Raw genomic sequence first — 21,974 nt, 5'->3', positions numbered from 1 at the left:
GTTCTGCTAATGGACTGTGAGTGGAGGTTGCATCACTTCCAGATCTGGCTCAGAGTCTTCCACACCGGCTCCTCCATACTCACTAGAATGATGACACCCATGGCAACTTGGCACGCCACATGTTGAAGATGGTGGAGCCTCCATCAATTTGGGTGCTCAAATGACCAAACAATGCTCGGGACTGATATGCATACAAGACAGGGACTTTTACTGTGTTTGAGCCTTTACATTTTGCGTCTGTCATCTCAATTTAGCCTACTCCAAATACACTCTCCCAATATTTTAGTTATCCCAGACTATGTTTAGTGACACAGATGACTTCTCTGAAGTCAACTATTGTACCTGTATCTAGCCATAAAAACCAGAGATGTGGGAGAGGCACACCAAGGAGAGACAGGAAGACTCACCTGCACAGCTCTGCCATTGACATCTGCACTGATAGACGCTGCTGTAGCAATTGTATTAGGTACTGTTGCTGTGCTCGTTTCAGAGATGTGCATACAGGACATGGGTATTTTTAACTCACGGCTGGCCACCTATGATAAACAAATATTTTCAAGTCCAGCAAGGACTTCTATGAATATTTGAATCATCATTTTTCTTAATAAAAATGATTTGTTATTACATCCATGATACCCTTTTAAGACTAAAATAATTTACTTTATAAGCATCAAAACTACTTTTTTTGTAAGGCCTCATGCTGATTTTTACAGTGTTTTCTTGGTCATATTCCACAGTGGTTCTTTTCAAATTTAGTCCATTTAGAATGTTAAGAATTTCCTTTTTTCTAAGTTTTAAATGTGTAGGAAGTTGGCCAAATTGAGATTTTTAGGCACTTATTTGGTTCAGTGGCAGGAAGAAAAAGAGGAATGGAGGGAGAGAGAGAGAGAGAGAAAGAGAGAGAGAGGGAAGACTGAGATGAGATTGACTCAGAATTTGGTCTGAAATCTTTCGATATCAGTATCAGATGAACTTGGAATGACCCTGAGGTCCTTTTTCTTGCTCTTATCCTCCCCACTTTTTTTCTATTTGTTCTCCCTTGCTTATATTCCTCCAGTATTTGCTGTTCATTTTTTCTGTTTTTTAAAAATATTTTAACAAAGATTATTATTATTATTTTAGAGATGGAGTCTCACTGTGTTGCCCAGGCTGATCTTGAACTCCTGGACTCAAGTGACCCTCCTGCTTCAGCCTCCCGAGTAGCTGGGACTACAGGTGCATGCACTGCACCTGGCTTCTTTTCTGTTCTTTTCCTTCCAGTTTCTCTAGCAAACACATGTGGAGATGAAGATATTTAATCAAGAAATGAAAAAGAAAGAAATGAAAGAGAAGAAAGGACAAGGAAAAAACATTATTTTGGCTTCTCTTGTCTTTTTGTTTTTGCAAAAAGCACCTTCTCAAGATATCCTGTTCCCAAATGCTAATCTTCGGACTAATGTCATTCAATATGAAGTTTCTCCAGAAAGATGCAAAATGAAAAAAAGGGATGACTTTGTTGTTTCTTGGTGGTGAAAACCCAAAGGGAATTTATTGGTTCGTATAACTGGGCAGGATAGATGGAGCTAGTGTGAAGTAGTACCTGTGTATCTAGGGGCTTTGTGGTCTCATCAAGGTCTCCTCTCAGCCTCTCAATTTGCTTTTCTTTCTACGATGGCCACACCATTGACATCAGTAAACAGGTTCCATCCATGGCACAGAACTGCCTGTGGCGGCCCCTGCCCTATAGTATAGTACCTAAACAGCCACAGGGGAAAGATGGCTCCTTTCTCCCAACATCTACACATCAATCCCAGGAAAGGCCCTGAGTGGCCTTGCTTGAATCATGTGTCCTTTCCCAGAGTCAGTGGGATTCCAGAACCCTGACAGACCAGAGGCGGGTCTTGTGCCTAGATGTGCAGCAGGCGTGGGAGTAAGGGTGGGGATGGAGCTGAAAGGTACCCGAATTGAGGAGTCTTTCAGAAATCTATGGCATGGAGAGGTACAGCACTCCAAATGACCTAAGGGGCTGGATGGTCAAAAGCTACAGATGCACGCTATAACAATCTAATACATGGCCAGGTGCGGTGGCTCAAGCCTGTAATCCCAGCACTTTGGGAGGCCGAGACGGGTGGATCACGAGGTCAGGAGATCGAGACCATCCTGGCTAATACGGTGAAACCCTGTCTCTACTAAAAAGTACAAAAAAAAAAACTAGCCGGGCGAGGTGGCGGGTGCCTGTAGTCCTAGCTACTCGGGAGGCTGAGGCAGGAGAATGGCGTAAACCCGGGTGGCGGAGCTTGCAGTGAGCTGAGATCCAGCCACTGCACTCCAGCCTGGGTGACAGAGCGAGACTCCATCTCAAAGAAAAAAAAAAAATCTAATACATTTGTCACAGGGTTATTTAAAGAACTGTTCTTGTTTTCTCCTGAGATTACATTCTTACTAATTGGTGTGTATGTATGTGTGTTAAATATCTTATAAAACTTGTAGGATGATGGCTGTTGATGAAATACTCATCCTTACTTGTCAAAATAAAACATTAGCAACCTAATATTGTTGTCTAAAATGTAAACATTAAAACTACAAAAGCTGAGAAACTCCTGCCCCTGGTTGCCTGCTTGGAGCTCCCACCACAGGGCTCCATGGGTTTCTTAGTGGCGTTTTCACTAATGATCACCCCCATTCATGAACCCTGGCCAAGCTCCAGGACTATCTGCATACACATGGGATTTCTGCCACCTCAGCCTTTCTATTTGATATGTAAGAAGACTTCCAACTAAATAGTCAAGATCTCAGTGTTTGAATACAGGGAGTCAGCATTTACCGTAAGAGATGAATCCCAACTTTCAACAATGTATATAGAGAGTAATGGTTTAATTTTATTTATTTTACCTGCAGCATTTTGGTGTGAATACCTTGTCCCAGTTCATTGCCTCCATGAGTGACCAACACAGACCCATCTGTGTAGATATGAACCAGTGCAGCTGCCTAGTAAAAGAATCGGAAGGCATAGCTCAGTGCAAGTTAGCATTTGGTGAGGTTCAATATAAAGCATAAGGTAGTGAAACACCAGTCTCAGGGAGTGGAGGGGGTCAGAGAAGCAAACTTTCCTGGTAGGATGCTGAAGTTTAGTTCTGTTTTGTGCAAAAAGTCGCCTGTATAGAACATTCCTCCTGATTTTCATAGGAGCCCCTTTGGATACCTCAGGAGTTGGTAGTATCGGTTCCAGTTGTTTGAAAGTCACTCTCATGCTTAAAATCACTGGCTGACCATTAAGCTAGTTATTTAAATGTTTTAGGTACTTGCACATAGTGTGTACTGCCTGTGCTCAGCTCTAGATACGTAAGGATGAACAAGACATGGCTCTTCCTCAAGCTGCTCACAGTGTGGTGGAAAGACAGGCCGGAGAGCAAGTCACTGTAGTGTAGGATGATCAGTGAGATAATGAGAGTGGCCTATGGTGCCCTGGGAGACCTGGGAGGACAGGTCCAACTCCTGTGCTGCTCAGGGATGGCAAGTGACAACGGAAGAGAATCACAGACTGAAGAAGGCTTTGCCATGGGCAAGGTGGGCAAACCCCCCATAGCCTGTAAGGGAAAGCTTGGCTCCTTATTCCACCAGGAGGCCCTGTGGGATTTGGTCTCTTGTACAGTCCTTGTGGCCCCCTGCCTTGCCTCCGAGACTGGCCCCACTGCAGTCTCCTTTCTGACCTGTGCTCCTTGCTTCTGTCCGATCTCTTGTTCTGGCCAGCTTCTCCTCCTGTTCTTTACCTGTCTGCCCAGCCTGCAGGGCCACGTCCCACAGTCTACATTCTGTTAAAACTTCCTCACTTGGCCGGACATCGTGGCTCATGCCTGTACTCATCCTAGCACTTTGGGAGGCTGAGGTGGGCAGGTCAAGAGGTCAGGAGTTCAAGACCAGCCTGGCCAAGATGGTGAAACCCCATCTCTACTAAAAATACAAAAATTAGCCAGGCATAGTGGTGGGTGCCTCTGATCCCAGCTACTTGGGAGGCTGAGCAGAGAACTGCTTGAACCCGGAAGGCGGAGGTTGAAGTGAGCTGAGATTGCGCCACTGCACTCCAGCCTGGGTGACAGAGCAAGACTCCGTCTCAAAAAAACAAAAGAAGACAAAACAAAACAACCCAAAAACTTCCTCACATGTGTCTCATCCCCATCTGGGAAGGATCGATCACTTCCTTCTTTGTACTTCTCCTTACAGGAATACTGGGTTGAAGAGTGTCCCTCCCCTGCCCCCTAAAATTCATGTCTGTCTGAAACCTCAATACACAACTTTATGTAGTCTTTGCAGATACAACTACTTAAGATAAAATCATACTGGATTGTGGGGGCCCTGAATTCAATGACTGGTGTCCTTGTAAGAGGTTCCATGGAAGATGGAGGCAGCTGCGACTGGAGTTATGTTGCCACAAGCCAGGTAATACCAGGAGCCACCAGAAGCCGGAAGAGCAAGGGAAGATTCTTCCCTGAAGCCTTCAGAGGCAGCATGGCCCTGCTGACCCCTTGAGTTTGAACTTCGGGCCTCCAGAATTGTGAGAGAATAAGTTCGTCATTATTGAGTCACCCAGTTTGTGGTACTTTGTTAGAGCAGCCACACGTAAGGAATCCTGGAGGTAAGAGGCTCTTCTCTGAGAGTCTTGCCACGGAGGGGCACCTGGTCTTAACTCATCTTTGTGTCCTGTAAATAATTCTGAGCAGGTCCCAGCCTTGCATGGTGGCTCACGCCTGTAATCCCAGCACTTTGGGAGGCCAAGGCAGGTGGATCACCTGAGGTCAGGAGTTTGCGACCAGCCTGACCAACATGTTGAAACCGTATCTCTACTAAAAATACAAAAATTAGCCAGGCATGGTGGCAGGCACCTGTAATCCCAGCTACTTGGGATCCTGAGGCAGGAGAATCCCTTGAACCTGGGAGGCGGAGGTTACAGTGAGCAGAAATTGTGCCATTGTACTCCAGCCTGGGTGACAAGAGCAAAACTCTGTCTTAAAAAAAAAAAAAAAAAAAAATCTCTGAGTGGGTCTGAATCACAGGGATACTACATCAATGTTTGATAAATTGGACAAAGGGAAAGGTGGTATTTTTTTCCTTCCAGGAGGAGGAGGAATGAAGGCTTCAGCCCATTTGTGTCTCCAGATGCCTGGAGGCCCAGGGTTGGCTCAGAGGGACTCCGGAGCATCGAGGCTTGTAGCTGTTAATAATAGGATTTACTCACTGTGGGCCTTTTGACTCCCACTGAGGATAGAGCTCTCACTGCCAATTTAGAGGGTAGGTGTTCCAGCTTTGTGAGTCATCAGCTGACCTGGAATAATACCCTTCTATTCCTAGCCAGGTGATTCTAGGGTGCCTCAATTTAGAACTCTGTGGGGCAGCTGGAGGATATTCCAATGGAAACTTAAAAGTCGTTGCTTGATTTGAAGGTTTTCTTTGTGATGAGATGAGATGTTGGTTCCCATGAATGATGGCAGAGTGTAGGCTGTGGTTTAGATGCGGTGTGGCCATACAGGTGAAGGGAGGTATGTTATAATAAAAAGTAAATATTTGATCTTTGCCCCTGGTTCTTAGTTCAGAGTTCATAAAGCCTTGGAATTTACTGTTTTTTTTTCTGCTAATGAGATGACTCATGAGAAGGGCTTAGGTAGCTTTAGGATGGGGGCTCAGAGGCGGTGTGCATTGATCTTTCAGTCCTCCTCCTCATCTTCTTGGGATGGGGGCTAGAGATTGAGTTCAATCATAAATGGCCAATGCTGTAGTCAATCATGCCTGTGTAGTGGAACCTCCATAAAAACCCCAAATGATGCAGTCTGGGGGCTCCTGGGTTAGTGAACATGTGGAGGTGCTGGGAGAGTGTGTGCCTGGAGAGGTCAGGGAAGCTCTGCTCCCTTCCCATCCCTTGTCCTAGGCAGCTCTTCCATCTGGCTGTTCCTGAGTTGTATCCTTCAGAGTAAACTGGTAATGATCATAAGTAAAGTGCTTTCCTGAGTTCCATGAGTCATTCTAGCAAATTATCAAACCTAAATGGGGGTAGTGAAAACCTCCAAATTAGTAGTTGGCCAGGCAGGAGTGTGAGTAGCCGGGACCCTCCATTTGAAGCTGGTATCTGAAATAGGGGTGGTCTTGTGGGACTCAACCCTTGATCTGTGGAGTCTGCACTAACTCTGGTAGTTAGTGTGAGAACAGAATGGTTGGACACTCACTTGGTGTTGCAGTTGGTTTGGAAAAGACAATATTTGGCATCAGAGAGGAAACCACATATGCAGCTCTCAAGTTTCTCTGATGCTGCAGCCTTTGATTCCATCTAGCTTGCAGACATGACAGTTAACCTTCTTGTGCCTGTTTATAGAAGGGGCATGCTGGGCCTGAACAGAAATGTGACCCAGAGGTTCAGGGGGTCTCATCCTACTGTGGAGGATGGTACCAGAGGAGGAGGAGCCCTGAGAGGAGTGTCTGAGCTCTCCTGGGAGGGGCTCAGGGATGCTCTGGATGACATCCACAGTGTTCCAGGAACCCTAGCTTACTGAGTCCTCATCAATCTTAAGACAGAGTTATTGTTATTATTATTATTATTGTTATTATAACTGGGAAAGCTGAGGCTCAGAGATGTTGAATAACTTAATGTTGCACAGCTGGTCAAAACAGAGCCGAGGATTTCTCAGGTCTTCCTGACTTCAGTTGATTAGGGATTTGTTTCCCAAGAAGGAAACAAATATTGCACTGTATTAAAAATGTTTGCAGATGGGGGTGCTGCTCTGGACAGTTCTGTACATTTCTCTTAGGTGTTGGCAGGGTTGGTTGGCCAACGTTGCCAACCAACTTAGGTTGGCTCAGTGCTCTAAGAAATGAGATATTTTTCAAAGTCCACAGAAGCTGATTGGGCCAGGAGCGTGTCTAGCATGAGTGTTATTTATCCTATATACAAGTCTTACCTGATGATAGCTTGTTGCAGCAAAGCCAACTGAAAACTTCATGGGAATAATAGCAATGCCTTTCTTCTTCCAATAATTCTTCTTATTGAACTCTTCGACGTGCATTCTTCTGCTGTAAAAGGAAGACTTGTCCAGACATTCATTCCAACATCTTATCAGGGTCTCAGGGTTGAATGCTTGTTTGTAGATGGTTTTGTCAACTGTTTTGTACATATTTTTCTCTCTAATCTGAAACAGGTGGGAAATTCAGTCAATAGTTATGGTAAGACAGAAACTGATGGCCAAATAGAGACTTGAAAAGCATCTCCACTAAAGCACAAGCTGTAAAGAAGGGAAGACAGGGTCTATTTTTTTTTTTTTTTTTTGAATGGCACATGCTTTTGCAAAAATAGTAGAGGTTATTTTTTACCTCTTCATCAATGTACCAGTTAGGGTCACTCCACACTAGAAGTGGAGGGTAGCAGGTGGAGACTAGTCCACAAAAGGTAGTGGGATAGAGGGGCCTAGGGAGGCCCCTTTTCTTTTCTTTTTATTCTACAAGGTTCAGAAGATGGAGAAGAGCTGGTAGGCAGTACCCTAAAGCAAGGATTCATTGTCATAACTGACAATTTGTTCTGCCAGGGAGGAACAGCATTGCAAATAATAGCAGATCCCCTCTAAGTCTTCTAAGTGCCTTTGGAATGTATGGGTAAATCTTTTTTTGTTTGTTTTTGTTTTTTGAGACGGAGTCTCGCTCTGTCACCCAGGCTGGAGTGCTGTGGCCGGATCTCAGCTCACTGCAAGCTCCGCCTCCCAGGTTCACGCCATTCTCCTGCCTCAGCCTGCCGGGTAAGCTGGGACTACAGGCGCCGCCACCTCGCCTGGTTAGTTTTTTGTAGTTTTTAGTAGAGATGGGGTTTCACTGTGTTAGCCAGGATGGTCTCGATCTCCTGACCTCGTGATCCGCCCGTCTTGGCCTCCCAAAGTGCTGGGATTACAGGCTTGAGCCACTGCACCCTGCCACAGGTAAATCTTTTAAACAGTTTCTTTGGGCCTGGTGTTGTGGCTTACACCTGTAATCCTAGCACTTTGGGAGACCGAGGCAGGAGGATCACTTAAGCTCAGGAGTTCAAGAGCAGCCTGGGCAACACAGTAAGACCTCATCTCTAAAAGAAAGAAAGAAAGAAAAAAAGAAAGAAAACGGTTTCTTTGAATAAGGCGTGGTTTATGTGATATGTCCTGGAAACTTGCAACACTTGACAAAGGAGAGCCTGCTGAGATATGCCTAGAAGTTTTTTTTTTTTTTTTTTTAAATCATCTCCATTTTATTCTAATCACAATAAAAGAATTATTATTATTGGCAACAACATTGGAATAATACTCTCCAGTTTATAAAACAAATATCATAATGAATGTTAAATTATTTGATTCTTGCAGGAACTCTGTGAGGTGAGTCATTTATAGATAAGGAAACTGAACCACACAGAGATTGGTGCTCTTGCTCATGCTGTTCTACTTGCCTAGAACACCTTTCCAACCTCAGTGCCTATTATTCTTCAAGGCCTATCTCAAGTGCCATCTTCTTCAGAAAGTGATTCCTGGTTCCCCTCTCCCCATGCCAACGTGATGCCTTCCTTCTTTGGTACCCATGGAACACTGTACGTGACTTCTCTTAGGATAACTACTGCCTTCCTTGTACAAAATATTAGGTGTTTTCTTGTTTGTAGGAAGTACCCCGACAATTACAAACCTGGAATTCCTGTTGAATTTAGGGACAAAACAGTTCTAGGGACAATACATAGGAGAGTTCTTGCTGGAGCAGGGGTTCTATATTGGGGAGACAGGGGACAGAAATGGAAAAGGTAGGGTGGGCTCTGACTGGAATGTTTGGGGAGTGGAAGCAAGTTATTGACCATGATCTCAATTCCAGAAGCTGCCTCTCTCTAGTCCGGCATACTGTACATCCTGTGCACCTTCTGGTCTATTGTGAAAAGTAGTATTTTTCAGAGAGTGTTCTTCTGGCAGTATTTCTCAAAAGTTTTAGAGTGCACCAGTAATTCCACTTCTGTAAATTTATCCTATAGATATACAATAAGGCAAACATATACCTGGGTACATATGTACCAAGACGTTTATTGCAGCAACTTTTTAGTGGTGAAAAATGGTAACAACCAGAATGTATATTAATAGCACTAATAGTGGAGTGGCTAAATAAGTTATGGTACGTGCATATTACATAGTACTATTCAGTCATGAAAAAGAACGAAGTAGACCATTCTACTGACATGGAAAGATGGCCATGGCATACTGTCCTGTAGGAGAAGGAAGGGGCAGAGGCAGAGTAATATGTATGCTATGGTCCCATTCTGGTAAATAACCATACATGTGCACATATGTGTTATATGTCAATGTTTAGGTATGTGTGTATGAATACAAATGGGTGGTCAAAGATAGAAAAAGGGGTAGAACAATAAACATGGAATTGTTAACAATGATTATCCCTGACCAAGAGGGATGGGGGTGGAAAAAGGGGCATTCCCTTTTTTTGATTACTTTGGTGTGGTCTGAATTTTAAATAGAGTAATTATTTTGTACAAATTAAAAAAAAAGAGATGTTTGCATAAGTAAGGAAGGAGTAAGATAGGGTGAGGTGAATTCTGAGCCAGGGCTAATTCATGTGGTTCTTCTAGTGTGTTTCCTTGGGTCAAAGAAGCTGGGTTTCCCACTGGTCCCATTCATCAGCAACTTTGGTTATGGCCTTGGTTACAGCCTTACCTTTTCTGGTGGAAGGCCACATTTGGCTGCCATAGCTGTGATGCAAGATTCTGTTACTTGGGCTCCTTGTGGGAAGCCAAATCCACGAAAGGCCGTATTGGATGGTAAATTTGTCATGCATGCACGGCCCTGGAACCTGAGGTTGTGAATTTTATATGCATTTTCCAGCTTTAGTATTAGAAATTCTGTTACCTAAAAAGGGATATTCACATATCACCACTTTTTTTTTCTTTTCTCTGAAAGTCAAGTACAGCGTCAAACTGCTTGTGGAATTTAACTACGTTAGGAAATAAACTTCGTAAAAAGTCATCTAGAAATTTGGCATTCTACTCATGGTCAAACATGTTGCTGCTTTCTGGTGTACGTACCAGCTCAGAGTCGTCCAGCGTGCATCCTCCGTTAATATAGCACTCAATGTCTAGAGCTTTGATCCGCCCGTTGTTCATGAATCCTACCTGTCACCAAATGATGGTTATTTACTGAAATGTTCAAAATTCGCATGCCAATTGTGACATAGCCCAGTTCCCCCATAGGGCAGGACAGAGGTCAGACTCAGCTCCCTGTTTGCTTTATGGTGTACCATGCCTTGCTTGACTGATGGAGACTTTTTCTGAGCTGAATTTTGCTGAGTTCTTTCCTTCCAACATGTGATTTTCTGGCTTCACAGTCAGCATGGAATTTTAAAGACTTAGCTTGTCTCCTGGACTGTAATTGCCACCCTCTTTGTCCTTATTCTTGGAAGATTCTCCTTCATTTTTCTTTCTAATTTAGTCTGTGGTTTCCTCCCTGGTGAAAAAGTCTCTGGAATTCCAGAATGTGTTGGAATGAATCACAGTGTCTCTTGTTATGGGAAAGCCTCTGAAGCTGAGGTCCTTGAATGGATGCATGGGGACTGCTCTCTTTTCGCTAGGTGGTGAAGGTGCTTTGTACATGCTTACCTGACCTAACAAACCTGAGCTCGTGCTGTTGTTACTGTTTGGGAAGAGCTTAAGGCAGCTTGCATTCTTTCAATGTTGCGACTCCCCTCCACCCACCCAGACCATTTTGTCTATACAGTCCACATTAAAAAGAAAAGAAAAATCACCACTCCCTACTGTAGTTCTACCAAATGAGGATTGACCCAGGTCCCTTTGCCTTTCTGAAAGCAGGGATAAATACAACAGAAGGATCCACACGACTATATAACTACAGGGTCAACATTAGACTTTGAAGTTTACCTTTGACTTTCATGAAGAAAGGACTGCTAAGCAAAATAGTACTATAAATAAGGTAGCAGAATCCTTAAACTGTTTCATATAAACTTTTCAAAAATTTGGAAGAATCTATTTGCACATAAACACATGTTATCCTAATTTACAAGTAGTTCTGAATAACCTAGCAAAACTTTGTTAGCTGTGTCTGAAGGGTTTTGTGTATATATATGTATATATATATGAGACATGAAATTGTTTATATATATTATATTGGAATTGAAATTGTTTCTTAAAAAATAAAATAAAAGTTAGACTTTTCTTTTTTTTTGAGACGAATATATATATGAGACATGAAATTGTTTATATATATTATATTGGAATTGAAATTGTTTCTTAAAAAATAAAATAAAATTAGACTTTTCTTTTTTTTTTTTTTGAGACGGAGTCTTGCTCTCTCTTGCCCAGGATATATAGTGCAGTGGTGCAATCTTGGCTCACTGCAACCTCTGCCTCCTGGATTCAAGCCATTCTCCTGCCTCAGCCTCCCAAGTAGCTGAGACTGCAAGTGCATGCCACCACGCCCAGTTAATTTTTTGCATTTTTAATAGAGACAGGGTTTCACTATGTTGGCCAGGCTGGTCTTGAACTCCTGACTTTAGGTGATCCACCCGCCTCAGTTTCCCAAAGTGCTGGGATTACAGGTGTGAGCCACCACACCCAGTCAAAATATAAAATAAAACTTGGATTTTTCAAAAAATCTATTTCCCTCTTTTATACTTTATATTACTATAATTACCAAAATATTAACAGTCTAGAATCTTCTTAACAAGTGTTAGTACTAAAACAATCTCATAACTTTGATAAGAGCACAATTATCACCACAACCGCAACTGCTCCAATCTTAGCAGTGTGTCTCTACATTTCTCTCAGTTCTATAGGACAGTAATAGCTGTGACTATTAATATCTGTGCATTTGAAGGCAAATGAAAAGTTTAATTGGCCAACTATTAGAGAGGGTCTTCCTCTCCAATTATAAAAATTATTAATGCCAATGGAAGAAATACAATTGTTCTGTGCTATAGAAAACTGTGGTTTTTGTAATACAGGGAAGATAATCGAAGGCAATGACAAAATCAGATAGGAAATCTAACTATGAGTATGCTGCAAGCAACTCCCAGGTAAAGTATGTTCGATGCGACTTAGATTACATTAGAAGGATCCTAATAGCTCAATCACAAATTTGAAAAGTAGTATTGTAAGCTCGTGGCCAGCAAGTATTTTTAAGATGTTTATATTATAGTTACATAAAAATGCAGTAAATGCAGTTTGAAACAATTTTAAATTCACTACTTACTGTATTATTTTTTCTTACATGCCAAGAGCTTTTGTGACAGTATCATAGCCACTTGGTAAAAACACTTGTAAAAAATGATTTTGCAGTTAAAACGGTCAAATTGTTTCCAAACATTTCCTCCGAAAAATATTTGTAGAGTCAAGAAGGTTTGGCATAGCAATGTTTGTTCCTTCTATCAGTGTTTGTTTGTTTGTTTTGAGGAGCCACTAATGTGAATCCTTATTCCTTCAAGTAGTGTTTTGGTCATCATTTGAAATTGTATTTTTATCATTAAACTTCTTCACAATTATTTACTAGAATTATTAAAAGTTCCTCATAAAATGTTATGAATATTCAAATACACAGCATCCTTATTTAATATTTTAGATGCTAAATTTGTTTTTAGAATTTAGCAGAATCAAAATGATAGAAAAGAGCAAAGCCATTCAGATAAAATCAGATATTTATTTATTTATTTGTTTATTTATGTCCGAGACAGGGTCTCACTCTGTCACCCAGGCTGGAGTGCAGTAGTGCAATCTTAGCTCACTGTAGCCTCCACCTCCTGGGCTCAAGGGATCCACCCAACCTCAGCCTCCCAAGTAGCTGGGAGCACAGGCATGTGGCACCATATCCAGCTCATTTTTGTAATTTTTAAGAGATAGGGTCTCCCCATGTTGCCCAGGCTGGTTTTGGAACTCCTGGGCTCAAGTGATTTGCCTGCCTTGGCCTCCCAAAGTGGTAGGATTACAGGTGTGAACCACAGTGCCTGGGCAAAATGAGATATTTTAATAATTCATCTTTAATACTCACTTTATATTTTCCAAATACTGGTAACTCCCAGTTATTTGGATGGGTGCCTTCCTCCAGTTATTAACATATCGTCTTCACGATCAAGGACAAGACGAATGGGATGACCTGTTCTAAAGAAAATAAATCTTAGGTTCTCCATCCCTCCCATCCATCCATCCATCCATCCATCCATCCATCCATCCATCCATCCTCTCATTCACCTATCTACCCATATTTATCCATCCCCTTATTTAACTATCTACCCACCCATCAATGTATCTGCCTATTATCCATCCATCCACCATCCATTCTCCCACTCTTTATTCAACCGTCTATCCCTTCATTTATCCCATATAAAAGTATTAATATCATACAACATGCTAGACACTAATGTGAATTAATATATGACTAAATCATCATTGTCTCTGTGGTCTATAACTCAGTGGTTGGAGATCTCATTAAAAGTATTAATGTCACATGCAGTTAAGTTGAATTCTATAGCTTCAAGTTTGACCTTCACCCACATCCAGGCATTTGTATTATCTCCACCACTAGAGATAACGTACTATCTTTAGTAGATAGTGTACTAGAGATAGTGTACTATTACCAAAGAGAAAGAATGTGAACAGATAAATGCAAATGTCTGGGAAAACAAGGCCAAACACTCATCCTAGGATGTCTGGGTCAGTGTCTCCATTCTCATCCATGAAGGCTATGCTGGCCAAGTTGGGCTCTCATGCAGGGAGGAGCCTCATCTTTTCTCCGTCTCCAGAGCAGAGGCTTCTAGACTTTGGAGCGCTGAAGAATCCTCTGGCATGCTGGTGAAAATGCATATTCTTGGGCCTTTGTACTAGGATTTGGATTCAGTGGGTCAGGGAGGGGCTTTAGAATGCATTTTTCTCAGTGATGTTGATTCAGGTGTCTTCAGGCAAATGTTGAAAATCACTATTCTAGTGCAGGGTTTCCTGGTCTTCCCTAATTGTGAGGACAATCTGGAACATCAGAGAAATGCAGTTTCCAGGTCTATCCCCTGCTACTTCTGATTCAATGGTGCTGGGATGGGGAGGCAGAACTTTCTTTTTTGAGACAGGGTCTTGCTCTGCCACTCAGGCTGGAGTGCAGGGGTATGAACACGGCTCACTGCAGCCTGACCTCCTGGGCTCAAGCAATCCTCCTGCCTTAGCCTCCAGAGTAGCTGGGACCACAGGCACGTGCTACTGTGCTCAGCTATTTTTATTTTATTTTATTTTATTTTATGTTAAATCTTTGTAGAGATGGGGATTTCACCATATTTCCCAGGCTTGTCTTGAACTCCTGGGCTCAAGTGATTTTCCAGTCTTAGCCTCCCAAAGTGCTGGGATTATAGGCATGAGCCACCATGCCCAGCTAAGGCAGGAATTTCTATGACATCAGGCAACTCTTACTTACTATTAGGTTTGGGAACATTACTCTGGGGATCATTTAATGCACGGCCCTTGTGTACCAAGGTAGAGTTGAATCTTAAGGCACTGGTTGCCACACTTGGCTGCACAGTGGAACCACTGGGGAAGTTTTAAAATATACTGATGCCTGGGTCGGTATGGGCAGCCTAGGCACTGGGATTTACATGCTGCCCAGATGATTCTAACTTGAGTCGTGTTTGAGAAGTCTTAAAGGCACAACGCCTGGGGGGAATTCAGTGAACTGATTATCTTGTGCTGAGACCTCAGTGGGTGTGAATGGAGAGCAGTTAATTATGGAAAGAACTGGAGATGGGATTCAGATCCTGCTTTATCCCGCTTCTCATTGAGGACTGAGACGTGTGTCTGAATGTTTCAGGATCGAGCTCTGAACTACAGGAGTTGTCAAATAAAGCAGGGCCTGTGAATTTTGCATGCCCTTTGGGGCTCTGACACAATAGTTAGCCACAGAAAATGAACCATTAACAGAAAAAGCAGCACCAACTAAACACAAATCTGAGGCATGAACAGCAAAGGAGTGAGCTTTCCGCTGAGGTCAGCCTGGGAGCTGTCTTTGAGGATGAATCATCTGTCCATTGAGCAGACTCTGAGGACACAGCCCTTCCCAGGTGCAGGGAGGCAGAGGATGAAGAGTCTTTCTTTCCTTACCTCCCCCTGTTCTCGGTCTGAGAGCAGGAAAGAAGAGTCAGGGAGCAGCCTCCCCTCGCACACTCCGCTTGGGCAGGGTGACTTGCCCCATCCCTCAACGGCTCACTTTCCCTGAAGCTCAGGAGGTGTTCAGCTAATAGTCCCACTGCTCCTTTGAATAGCATGTTAGTTATTCAAAGTCCTGTGTACATTTGACTTTTGCAATAACTCTAAAAGCGTTGGAGGGTACGTATGATTATTTACATTTTTTAAAGAAACAGGCAGGAGGCTGAATTGCCCAATGACACACACATGGTTATGACGGCGGCCCAGATGACTGTCGGCCACTGATTTGCCCTCAGCTTTGTGCATTTGATGCCATTCTGTATCAAATGGCATCCCCAGCCATACTTACTTGATGGCACCCACAGCTGCAATCGCCCCGAATACAGCTGGTTTTCCTACCTTCCCTCCAAAACCTCCACCCACTCGTTTTACATGACAGGTGATCCTGTTGATGGGGATGTTTAAAGTGGAAGACACTGTTTTCTGTAAAAGTGAGATAACAAGAAGGTTTATGAGTGAAATGGCAAAGGAGCTTTTTGTGTCTTGAAACAACATCACAGCAAAATTCATTCATGTCTACCATTGATAAAAAAAATGGAGATAATCTGGATCTGTCTGGTGGGGCTCTGTTTAGTTTGTAACCACTGTTGGTCTGCACAGAGCAGCCCTTCTAGCAGAGAAATGGTATTTTCCAGAAGGAAAACTGTCAGAGCCCTGGATTCCTGTGAGAAGCTGGGTTCCTAGTCAAATGCTTAGACCTAAAGTCCCAAGGAGGTGAAAGCCGGTGAACTCCTGACAACCTACCAAGGAGATGATGTGTTTGCGGCTAAACCTAGAGCACTTTGTGACTGGGGAAATGAAAATGTACTATAAAGTGATGTGTTGACTCCAAAGGTTATCTGTGATGATTATTTTAGAGAAAAATCAAGTACAGAAATAATTTAGTGGTGTCATCTCATCACAGAGTTCATCTAAGCATGATGCAAATGAACGTACTCTTGAAACCTAATGTTACTGTGCCTGTTTTTTTATTTACTTGAAAAGACCAAAAACAAAAACAAAAGGTTCTGAGGTCTTGACTGCATTATTGATGTCTGATGTCTAATGCTTGGATTCCAGGTTTTTGCAGGTAAAATGGCCAGCAACTGTGAGGCTCTAGGATCGACTGCCATCATGGAATTAGGAAGGTGGAGATGTGGGCATTATCCTGGACCTCACCTGCACGTGGGCTGGGTCCTGTGTGGACACATAAATGTCCAGTTCTTTGTCCTCTGTCTTTGGAATAACAAGCACTCTTTGCGTTTCCATGTAAAAATGTTTCTGTCCTCCAACATGGACCTCTCCTGTTAAGCATAAGCACAGAACAACTCCTAAGGTGTGTGCTGGTGGGAAGCCACCGTCTTGGAGAATTCAAAAGCCAGTAAGATGTGGACTGGTTGACCTGGAATTTTTTTTTTTTTTTTTTTTTTTTGAGATGGAGTCTCGCTCTGTTGCCCAAGCTGGAGTGCAGTGGTGCGATCTCGGCCCACTGTAACTTCTGCCTCCCAGGCTCAAGCGATTCTCCTGCCTCAGCCTCCCAAGTAGCTGGGATTACAGCACCTGCCACCTCGCCTGGTTAATTTTTGTATTTTTAGTAAAGATGGGGTTTCACCATGTTGGCCAAGTTGGTCTCGCACTCCTGACCTCAGGTGATCCACCTGCCTCGGCCTCCCAAAGTGCTGGGATTGCAGGTGTGAGCCACCGTGTCCTGCCTGTCTGGCCTGGATTTATCCTGACAAGGACCCAGGCATTTGTCCTGTGACAATGTGTTTCAGAGACTACAGTTCTGGATAACAAATTAAAAGTGACAAGTTTGTTCCTTACTCTGCCCAAACCAAAATCTTAGAGATTTTCTTTTATTTTTTCTAATGCTTCCTACCCGTCAACCCCAAAACCACGCGTGCATGTGCACACACACACACACACACAATTTGAAAGGAAGAGGTGTAACAGAAATTTGGCAAAGCACCAAGACTTTAGAGGCTGGACTTTCTGAGGGGAAATCATACGCTTTTGATGGCTGCTTCAGAATAGAATCAGGCAGAGTCTATTAACTATCCCCGGGAGCTTACCTTCAAGAATTTGGTCGACTTTTTCAAAGGCCTCCTCAACATTTCCTTGTTCAAGTTTTTTTTCCGGGCACAGGAATGAATTGTATTTTATGGCATCCTAAATGGCAGGAAAAAAAAGCACAAAAGCCAGTCCTTCCGACTTTTTGTTCCACTGGTAGTTTTTTCTTAAAAACCAGTATGCTCTGGAAAATCACTGTCTCCCGGGACAGATGGAAGTTGTCAAACAAGCAAGGGAGTATTAAAGCAGTAGGCTCACTGCAGAGATTAGAAGTCTGGGGAAAGGTCTTCTGGATTTACAGAGAAAACCAGCAAGAAGGATTAGCGAAACCTTCAGAAGGAAGCTACGTTCAGAACCGAGGGCTGGGGACACTATGATGATCCTGGACTATAAATACTAATTTCTTATGTAAATGTGACTCTTCAGGGAACATGAGATAAGTCAAATGCATGATAGGTGAGGTTCAGGAATCTGCCTGTTTTTTTTTTTTTTCTTTTACCTCTTTCTTGAAGAAAAACACTTGTGTTAGACTACTTAGGTAGCTCAGATACAAGAACCTCTCACTCAGGAATCTGAAAAATACTGAGGCTGTCTTGAGGGGGAAGACACAAGTTATTACACATCTCTGGGGCAGGAAAGCCCAGTATACATTGTATTAGGCTGGTGCAAAAGTAATTGCAGTTTTTACTATAAAAGTTTGCAATTGCTTTTGCACCAATCTAATAGGAAGTTGGTTCCTTTCTTTGAGTATTTGGCATCATCTCATACAGGCTTTTCTAGCTCTTTGTTCTATGTGTGTGTGTGTGTGTGTGTGTGTGTTTTTTTTTTTCCCTGACAGTTACATGCACTGACTTACAAATAAAGACTGATTCTTTAATGACCTACTGACAGCGGATCCTTGTTTAGCCTTTAGAACCTAGATATTTTTCCACACTTCTGAATGACACCTGTCTCCTGCCTTCCTAGACTGATGGCCTACGATGCCATAGACTTTCTTGCTGATGATCCTCCTGGGAGCAGCTAATATTGATAGAGAGCTTGCTTTGTGCTAAGCACTGTGCAATAACAGTGTATGTACATGTATCCTTACATTCATTCTGTTATGATCTTGGTTTCCTAGATGAGGAAACTGGGCTTAGAGAGGTTAAAAGAACTTTCTCAAAGTCACATTGTAAATAAGTGATAAAGGAAGTGTTCAAGCCCAGGCTAAGTTTTTAGAAACATTTTATCTAATGATGAACACTTGATTTTTTCAAAGCAGCAGACAATGAACAATATAGCTGAATTTTTTCATTTTCTCTTATACTAAGATCTCAGAAGCTATCCTGGTACACGTGAAAGTATGTTTATTGCCATACTGTGCATGTGTCATAAGACAGTATAATCTTTTTTGTTTTGAGATGGAGTTTTGCTCTGTCACCCAGGCTGGAGGGCAGTGGCGTGATCTTGGCTCACAGCAACTCTGCCTCCTGAGCTCCAGCGATTCTCCTGCCTCGGCCTCCCAAGTAGCTGGGATTACAGGCATGCATCACCACACCTGGCTAATTTTTGTATTTTTAGTAGAGACGCGGTTTCATCATGTTGGCCAGGCTGATCTCGAATTCCTGACCTCAAGTAATCTGCCTGCCTCAGCCTCCCAAGGTGCTGGGATTACAGGCATGAGCCACTGTGCCCAGCCAAGACAGTATAATTTTGTTATAACATAGGCTATATTGGGTGAGTGCTAACCATGTGCCAGGTACTGTTCTAAGTGCTTTACACCCATTAACTCATTTAATTTTATAACAAACTAATGAGATACGTATTATTACTGCCTCCATTTTACAGATGAGGAAACCATGGCACAGAGAGGTTAAGTAACTTGCTTAAGGTCACATAGCTAGTAAGTGGTACAGCCACTATTCAAATCTGGCAGTTTGGTTCTAGGAACTGTGTTTGTAACCATGATCCTATGTTGCCTCTGATCTATAAAGTCATATAAATAAATGAACAGATGGATGAAGCACTATTGGTATTATATATGACAATTTTATGACTTGTGGAGGAATTTTTTTGCTGACTCTGGACAGTCCTAATCTGAGGGAACTCTAAATCCCTACCCATTCTGAATTCTAGAATAGTTCATGGGTGTGTCCTCTGGGTGCTATTTCCCCCTTGAGGAAAGTGGGGTTAGAAGGGAAATTTTAAAAACCCTTATTAGGATCCTCGTTCAACCCAAGGAAGAGGAATGAGCCAAGAAAAATCGCCTGGATTTCTTGCAAACTTGGCAAATGGGAATTTAGAACAAAGTTGATTTGGTTTAGGAAGATCAAGAAACATTTTTTTTAAAACACTTTAAATATTGAGCAATTTGTACTGTTTAGTTACGTTTTAAAATGTCCCAGTGGTTCACAAAAGCCTCTGGACACATTTGATGTTCTGTCACAAGCACACAAACAAGTAAGCTTTTCTCAAGTCAATGACTCTGAACCTGTCCCTACTGAGTCAGAACCTGCAAACCCCAGTCCACACCTGAATTGTCTGTCCTCACTCCGTTATCTTCCCTGAAATACCATTTGAATATCATTATCTAGACTCAGAAACGAGAGTGAAGTTTCTGTGGAATTCCACCATGAAAGTTCCACTGCATTTGGGCTCCACCTTCAAAACATTACTGTTCCCAGTATGCATCCTCACCTTCCTCCTCAAGTCATAGAGTCTCCGATCTGTAGTGGTTATCTGGCAACCTGGAATAAAATCCACATTTCCCAGCTCCCCTTACAGTTAAGTGTGGCACGCGACCAGGTTCCAAACAAAGAGATGGAGGAAGGCATGTGCCATGTACATGCCTCCTTTTAAGGACTGGAGGTGTCCTTAAAGGGAGGGGGCATACCCTTCTTCATCACCTGATTCTCTCAGCTGTCTGGAATGTGGATGTAATGGCTAGAGTTTCCGTGGCTATTGTGGACCAAATGTGCCCTCCAGGAAGCAATGCATGATGGAGTGACTAGATATAAGAAGGCTGGATCCTAAACACACAGAATGCCTTATAAGCCCTGGGCTGCCCACTTCTAGACTTTTTGAAAGTGAGAAACTTCTGTTTTTTCCATTCCTTGGAACCAAAGATAATTTCAGCTCATACAAGTAATGTTTTCCAAAGAAAGTTGATTTTTCCAGAGCAAACCAGTGGCAAGAAAAAAAAAATTAGATCCTTCATTAAGATTTTTACAAAGATACTTTTAATTCTACAACCTTAGGGAGAGACTGGCCAGCCCTGTTTACCTTAATGGTGAAGATTACAGGTTCCAGATCTTCATAGGTGATCTCTATCTTTTCAGTTGCTCGTTTTGCCTGTACATCTGTCTCAGCAACCACAGCACTGATGATCTGGCCCACACAGTTTACCTGTGGAAAGTACACACCTGAAGCAGATACAGAATTCTGGGTGGAAATAGGCTTAGCTCAACCTTAGCAGTGGCTGGTGTCTTAGATGTCCCCACTTAGCAATAGTAGCCACATTGGAGTCACATTTGACTACATCTGCTTGGCTAAAAATGAAAAAATATATATATTTTTTGAGACAGAGTCTCGTTCTGTTGCCCAGGCTGGAGTGCAGTGGTGCCATCTTGGCTCACTGCAGCCTCTGCCTCTCAAGTTCAAATGATTCTCTTGCCTCATCCTCCTGAGTAGCTGGGATTACAGGTGTGTGCCACCACTCCCGGCTAATTTTTGTGTTTTTAGTAGAGATGGGGTTTCATCATGTTGGCCAGGCTGGTCTCGAAATCCTGGACTCAAGTGATCCATCCTCCTCAGCCTCCCAAAGTGCTGGGATTACAGGTGTGAGCCACCACGCTTGGCTAAAAAATATTTTTAAAGAAAATATAATTTAAAAAATACAGACAGTTCCATTGGCCATGTAACTCAGTGAATGTGAGGCTCAGAGCGGATGTGAGATTGGCCGTAACCTGAATCTACCATGTCTTCTGTCCAGCTTGGTTGGCACGTGTTGCCTTCATGATATTTTAGAGTTTAAAGGTAAACAAAGTTTTTGTATAATGTGGCTCCTGTTGTGGACTGACTTGTGTCCCTAAAAATTCATATGGACTCAAGAGCATGCAGTGGCAGAGCTAGGACTTGTTGCTTTTCTGTAATACATTTCCTTTTACTATGTTATTTCCAGACTAGTAGGGCTGAAGAAAGGCAGGGTAAAGAGGCGCCAGAAGGCTCGGCGCTTCCACCTCCCGAAGGCAGGAAGAGCTGGGAGCTGGACAGCTGGCAGGAAGGGTACCTTGGTGATTGTCCACACAGAATCATCTAGGAGAGCATGTCCTGGACGTACCTCATCTACAGCCAGCAGTTTGTCACCTTCAGCACCATTGGTGCCTGGAATATCTTCAGCTGTTATCACATCAACCACTTCCGGTAGTTCAAGAGCCTTGGACACATCAATTGATCTAAACAAAGAGATATTTAAGAAGTAGACATCACTCTGGGCAGGGTGGCAGATGCCTGTAATCCTAGCACTTTGGGTGACCAAGAAGGGAGAGATTACTTGATGCCAGGAATTGGAGACCAGCCTGGGCAACACAGCAAGACTCTGCCTCAACAAAAAATTATTTAAAAATTAGCCAGGTGTGGCGGTGGCACATACCAGTAATCCCAGCTACTCAGGAGGCTGAGGTGGGAGGGTGGCTTGAGCCCAGGAGTTCAAGGCTGCAGTGAGCTATGATGGTGCCTC

The 21,974-nt window shown here is 42.9% G+C and overlaps 1 protein-coding gene across 1 annotated transcript in view; it reads right to left on the bottom strand.

Annotated features, from left to right (window-relative positions):
- LOC104670457 (aldehyde oxidase 2-like) overlaps window positions 1-21,974 on the bottom strand; it is an 80,688-nt gene that overhangs the window by 24,922 nt on the left and 33,792 nt on the right. Inside the window, 12 exon segments of the mRNA XM_030916339.1 lie at window positions 408-536; window positions 2,872-2,967; window positions 6,924-7,151; window positions 9,678-9,869; window positions 10,046-10,132; window positions 13,017-13,058; window positions 13,060-13,126; window positions 15,498-15,631; window positions 16,367-16,491; window positions 17,260-17,356; window positions 20,519-20,641; window positions 21,576-21,690. Of these exon segments, the coding sequence (XP_030772199.1) occupies window positions 408-536; window positions 2,872-2,967; window positions 6,924-7,151; window positions 9,678-9,869; window positions 10,046-10,132; window positions 13,017-13,058; window positions 13,060-13,126; window positions 15,498-15,631; window positions 16,367-16,491; window positions 17,260-17,356; window positions 20,519-20,641; window positions 21,576-21,690 (1,435 nt within the window).

Source organism: Rhinopithecus roxellana, chromosome 14 (genome assembly GCF_007565055.1).
Source record: "Rhinopithecus roxellana isolate Shanxi Qingling chromosome 14, ASM756505v1, whole genome shotgun sequence".
NCBI classification, from domain to species: domain Eukaryota; kingdom Metazoa; phylum Chordata; class Mammalia; order Primates; family Cercopithecidae; genus Rhinopithecus; species Rhinopithecus roxellana.
The sequence above is the reverse complement of the archived record's forward strand: the minus strand, read 5'-3'. Positions and strand labels throughout refer to the sequence as shown.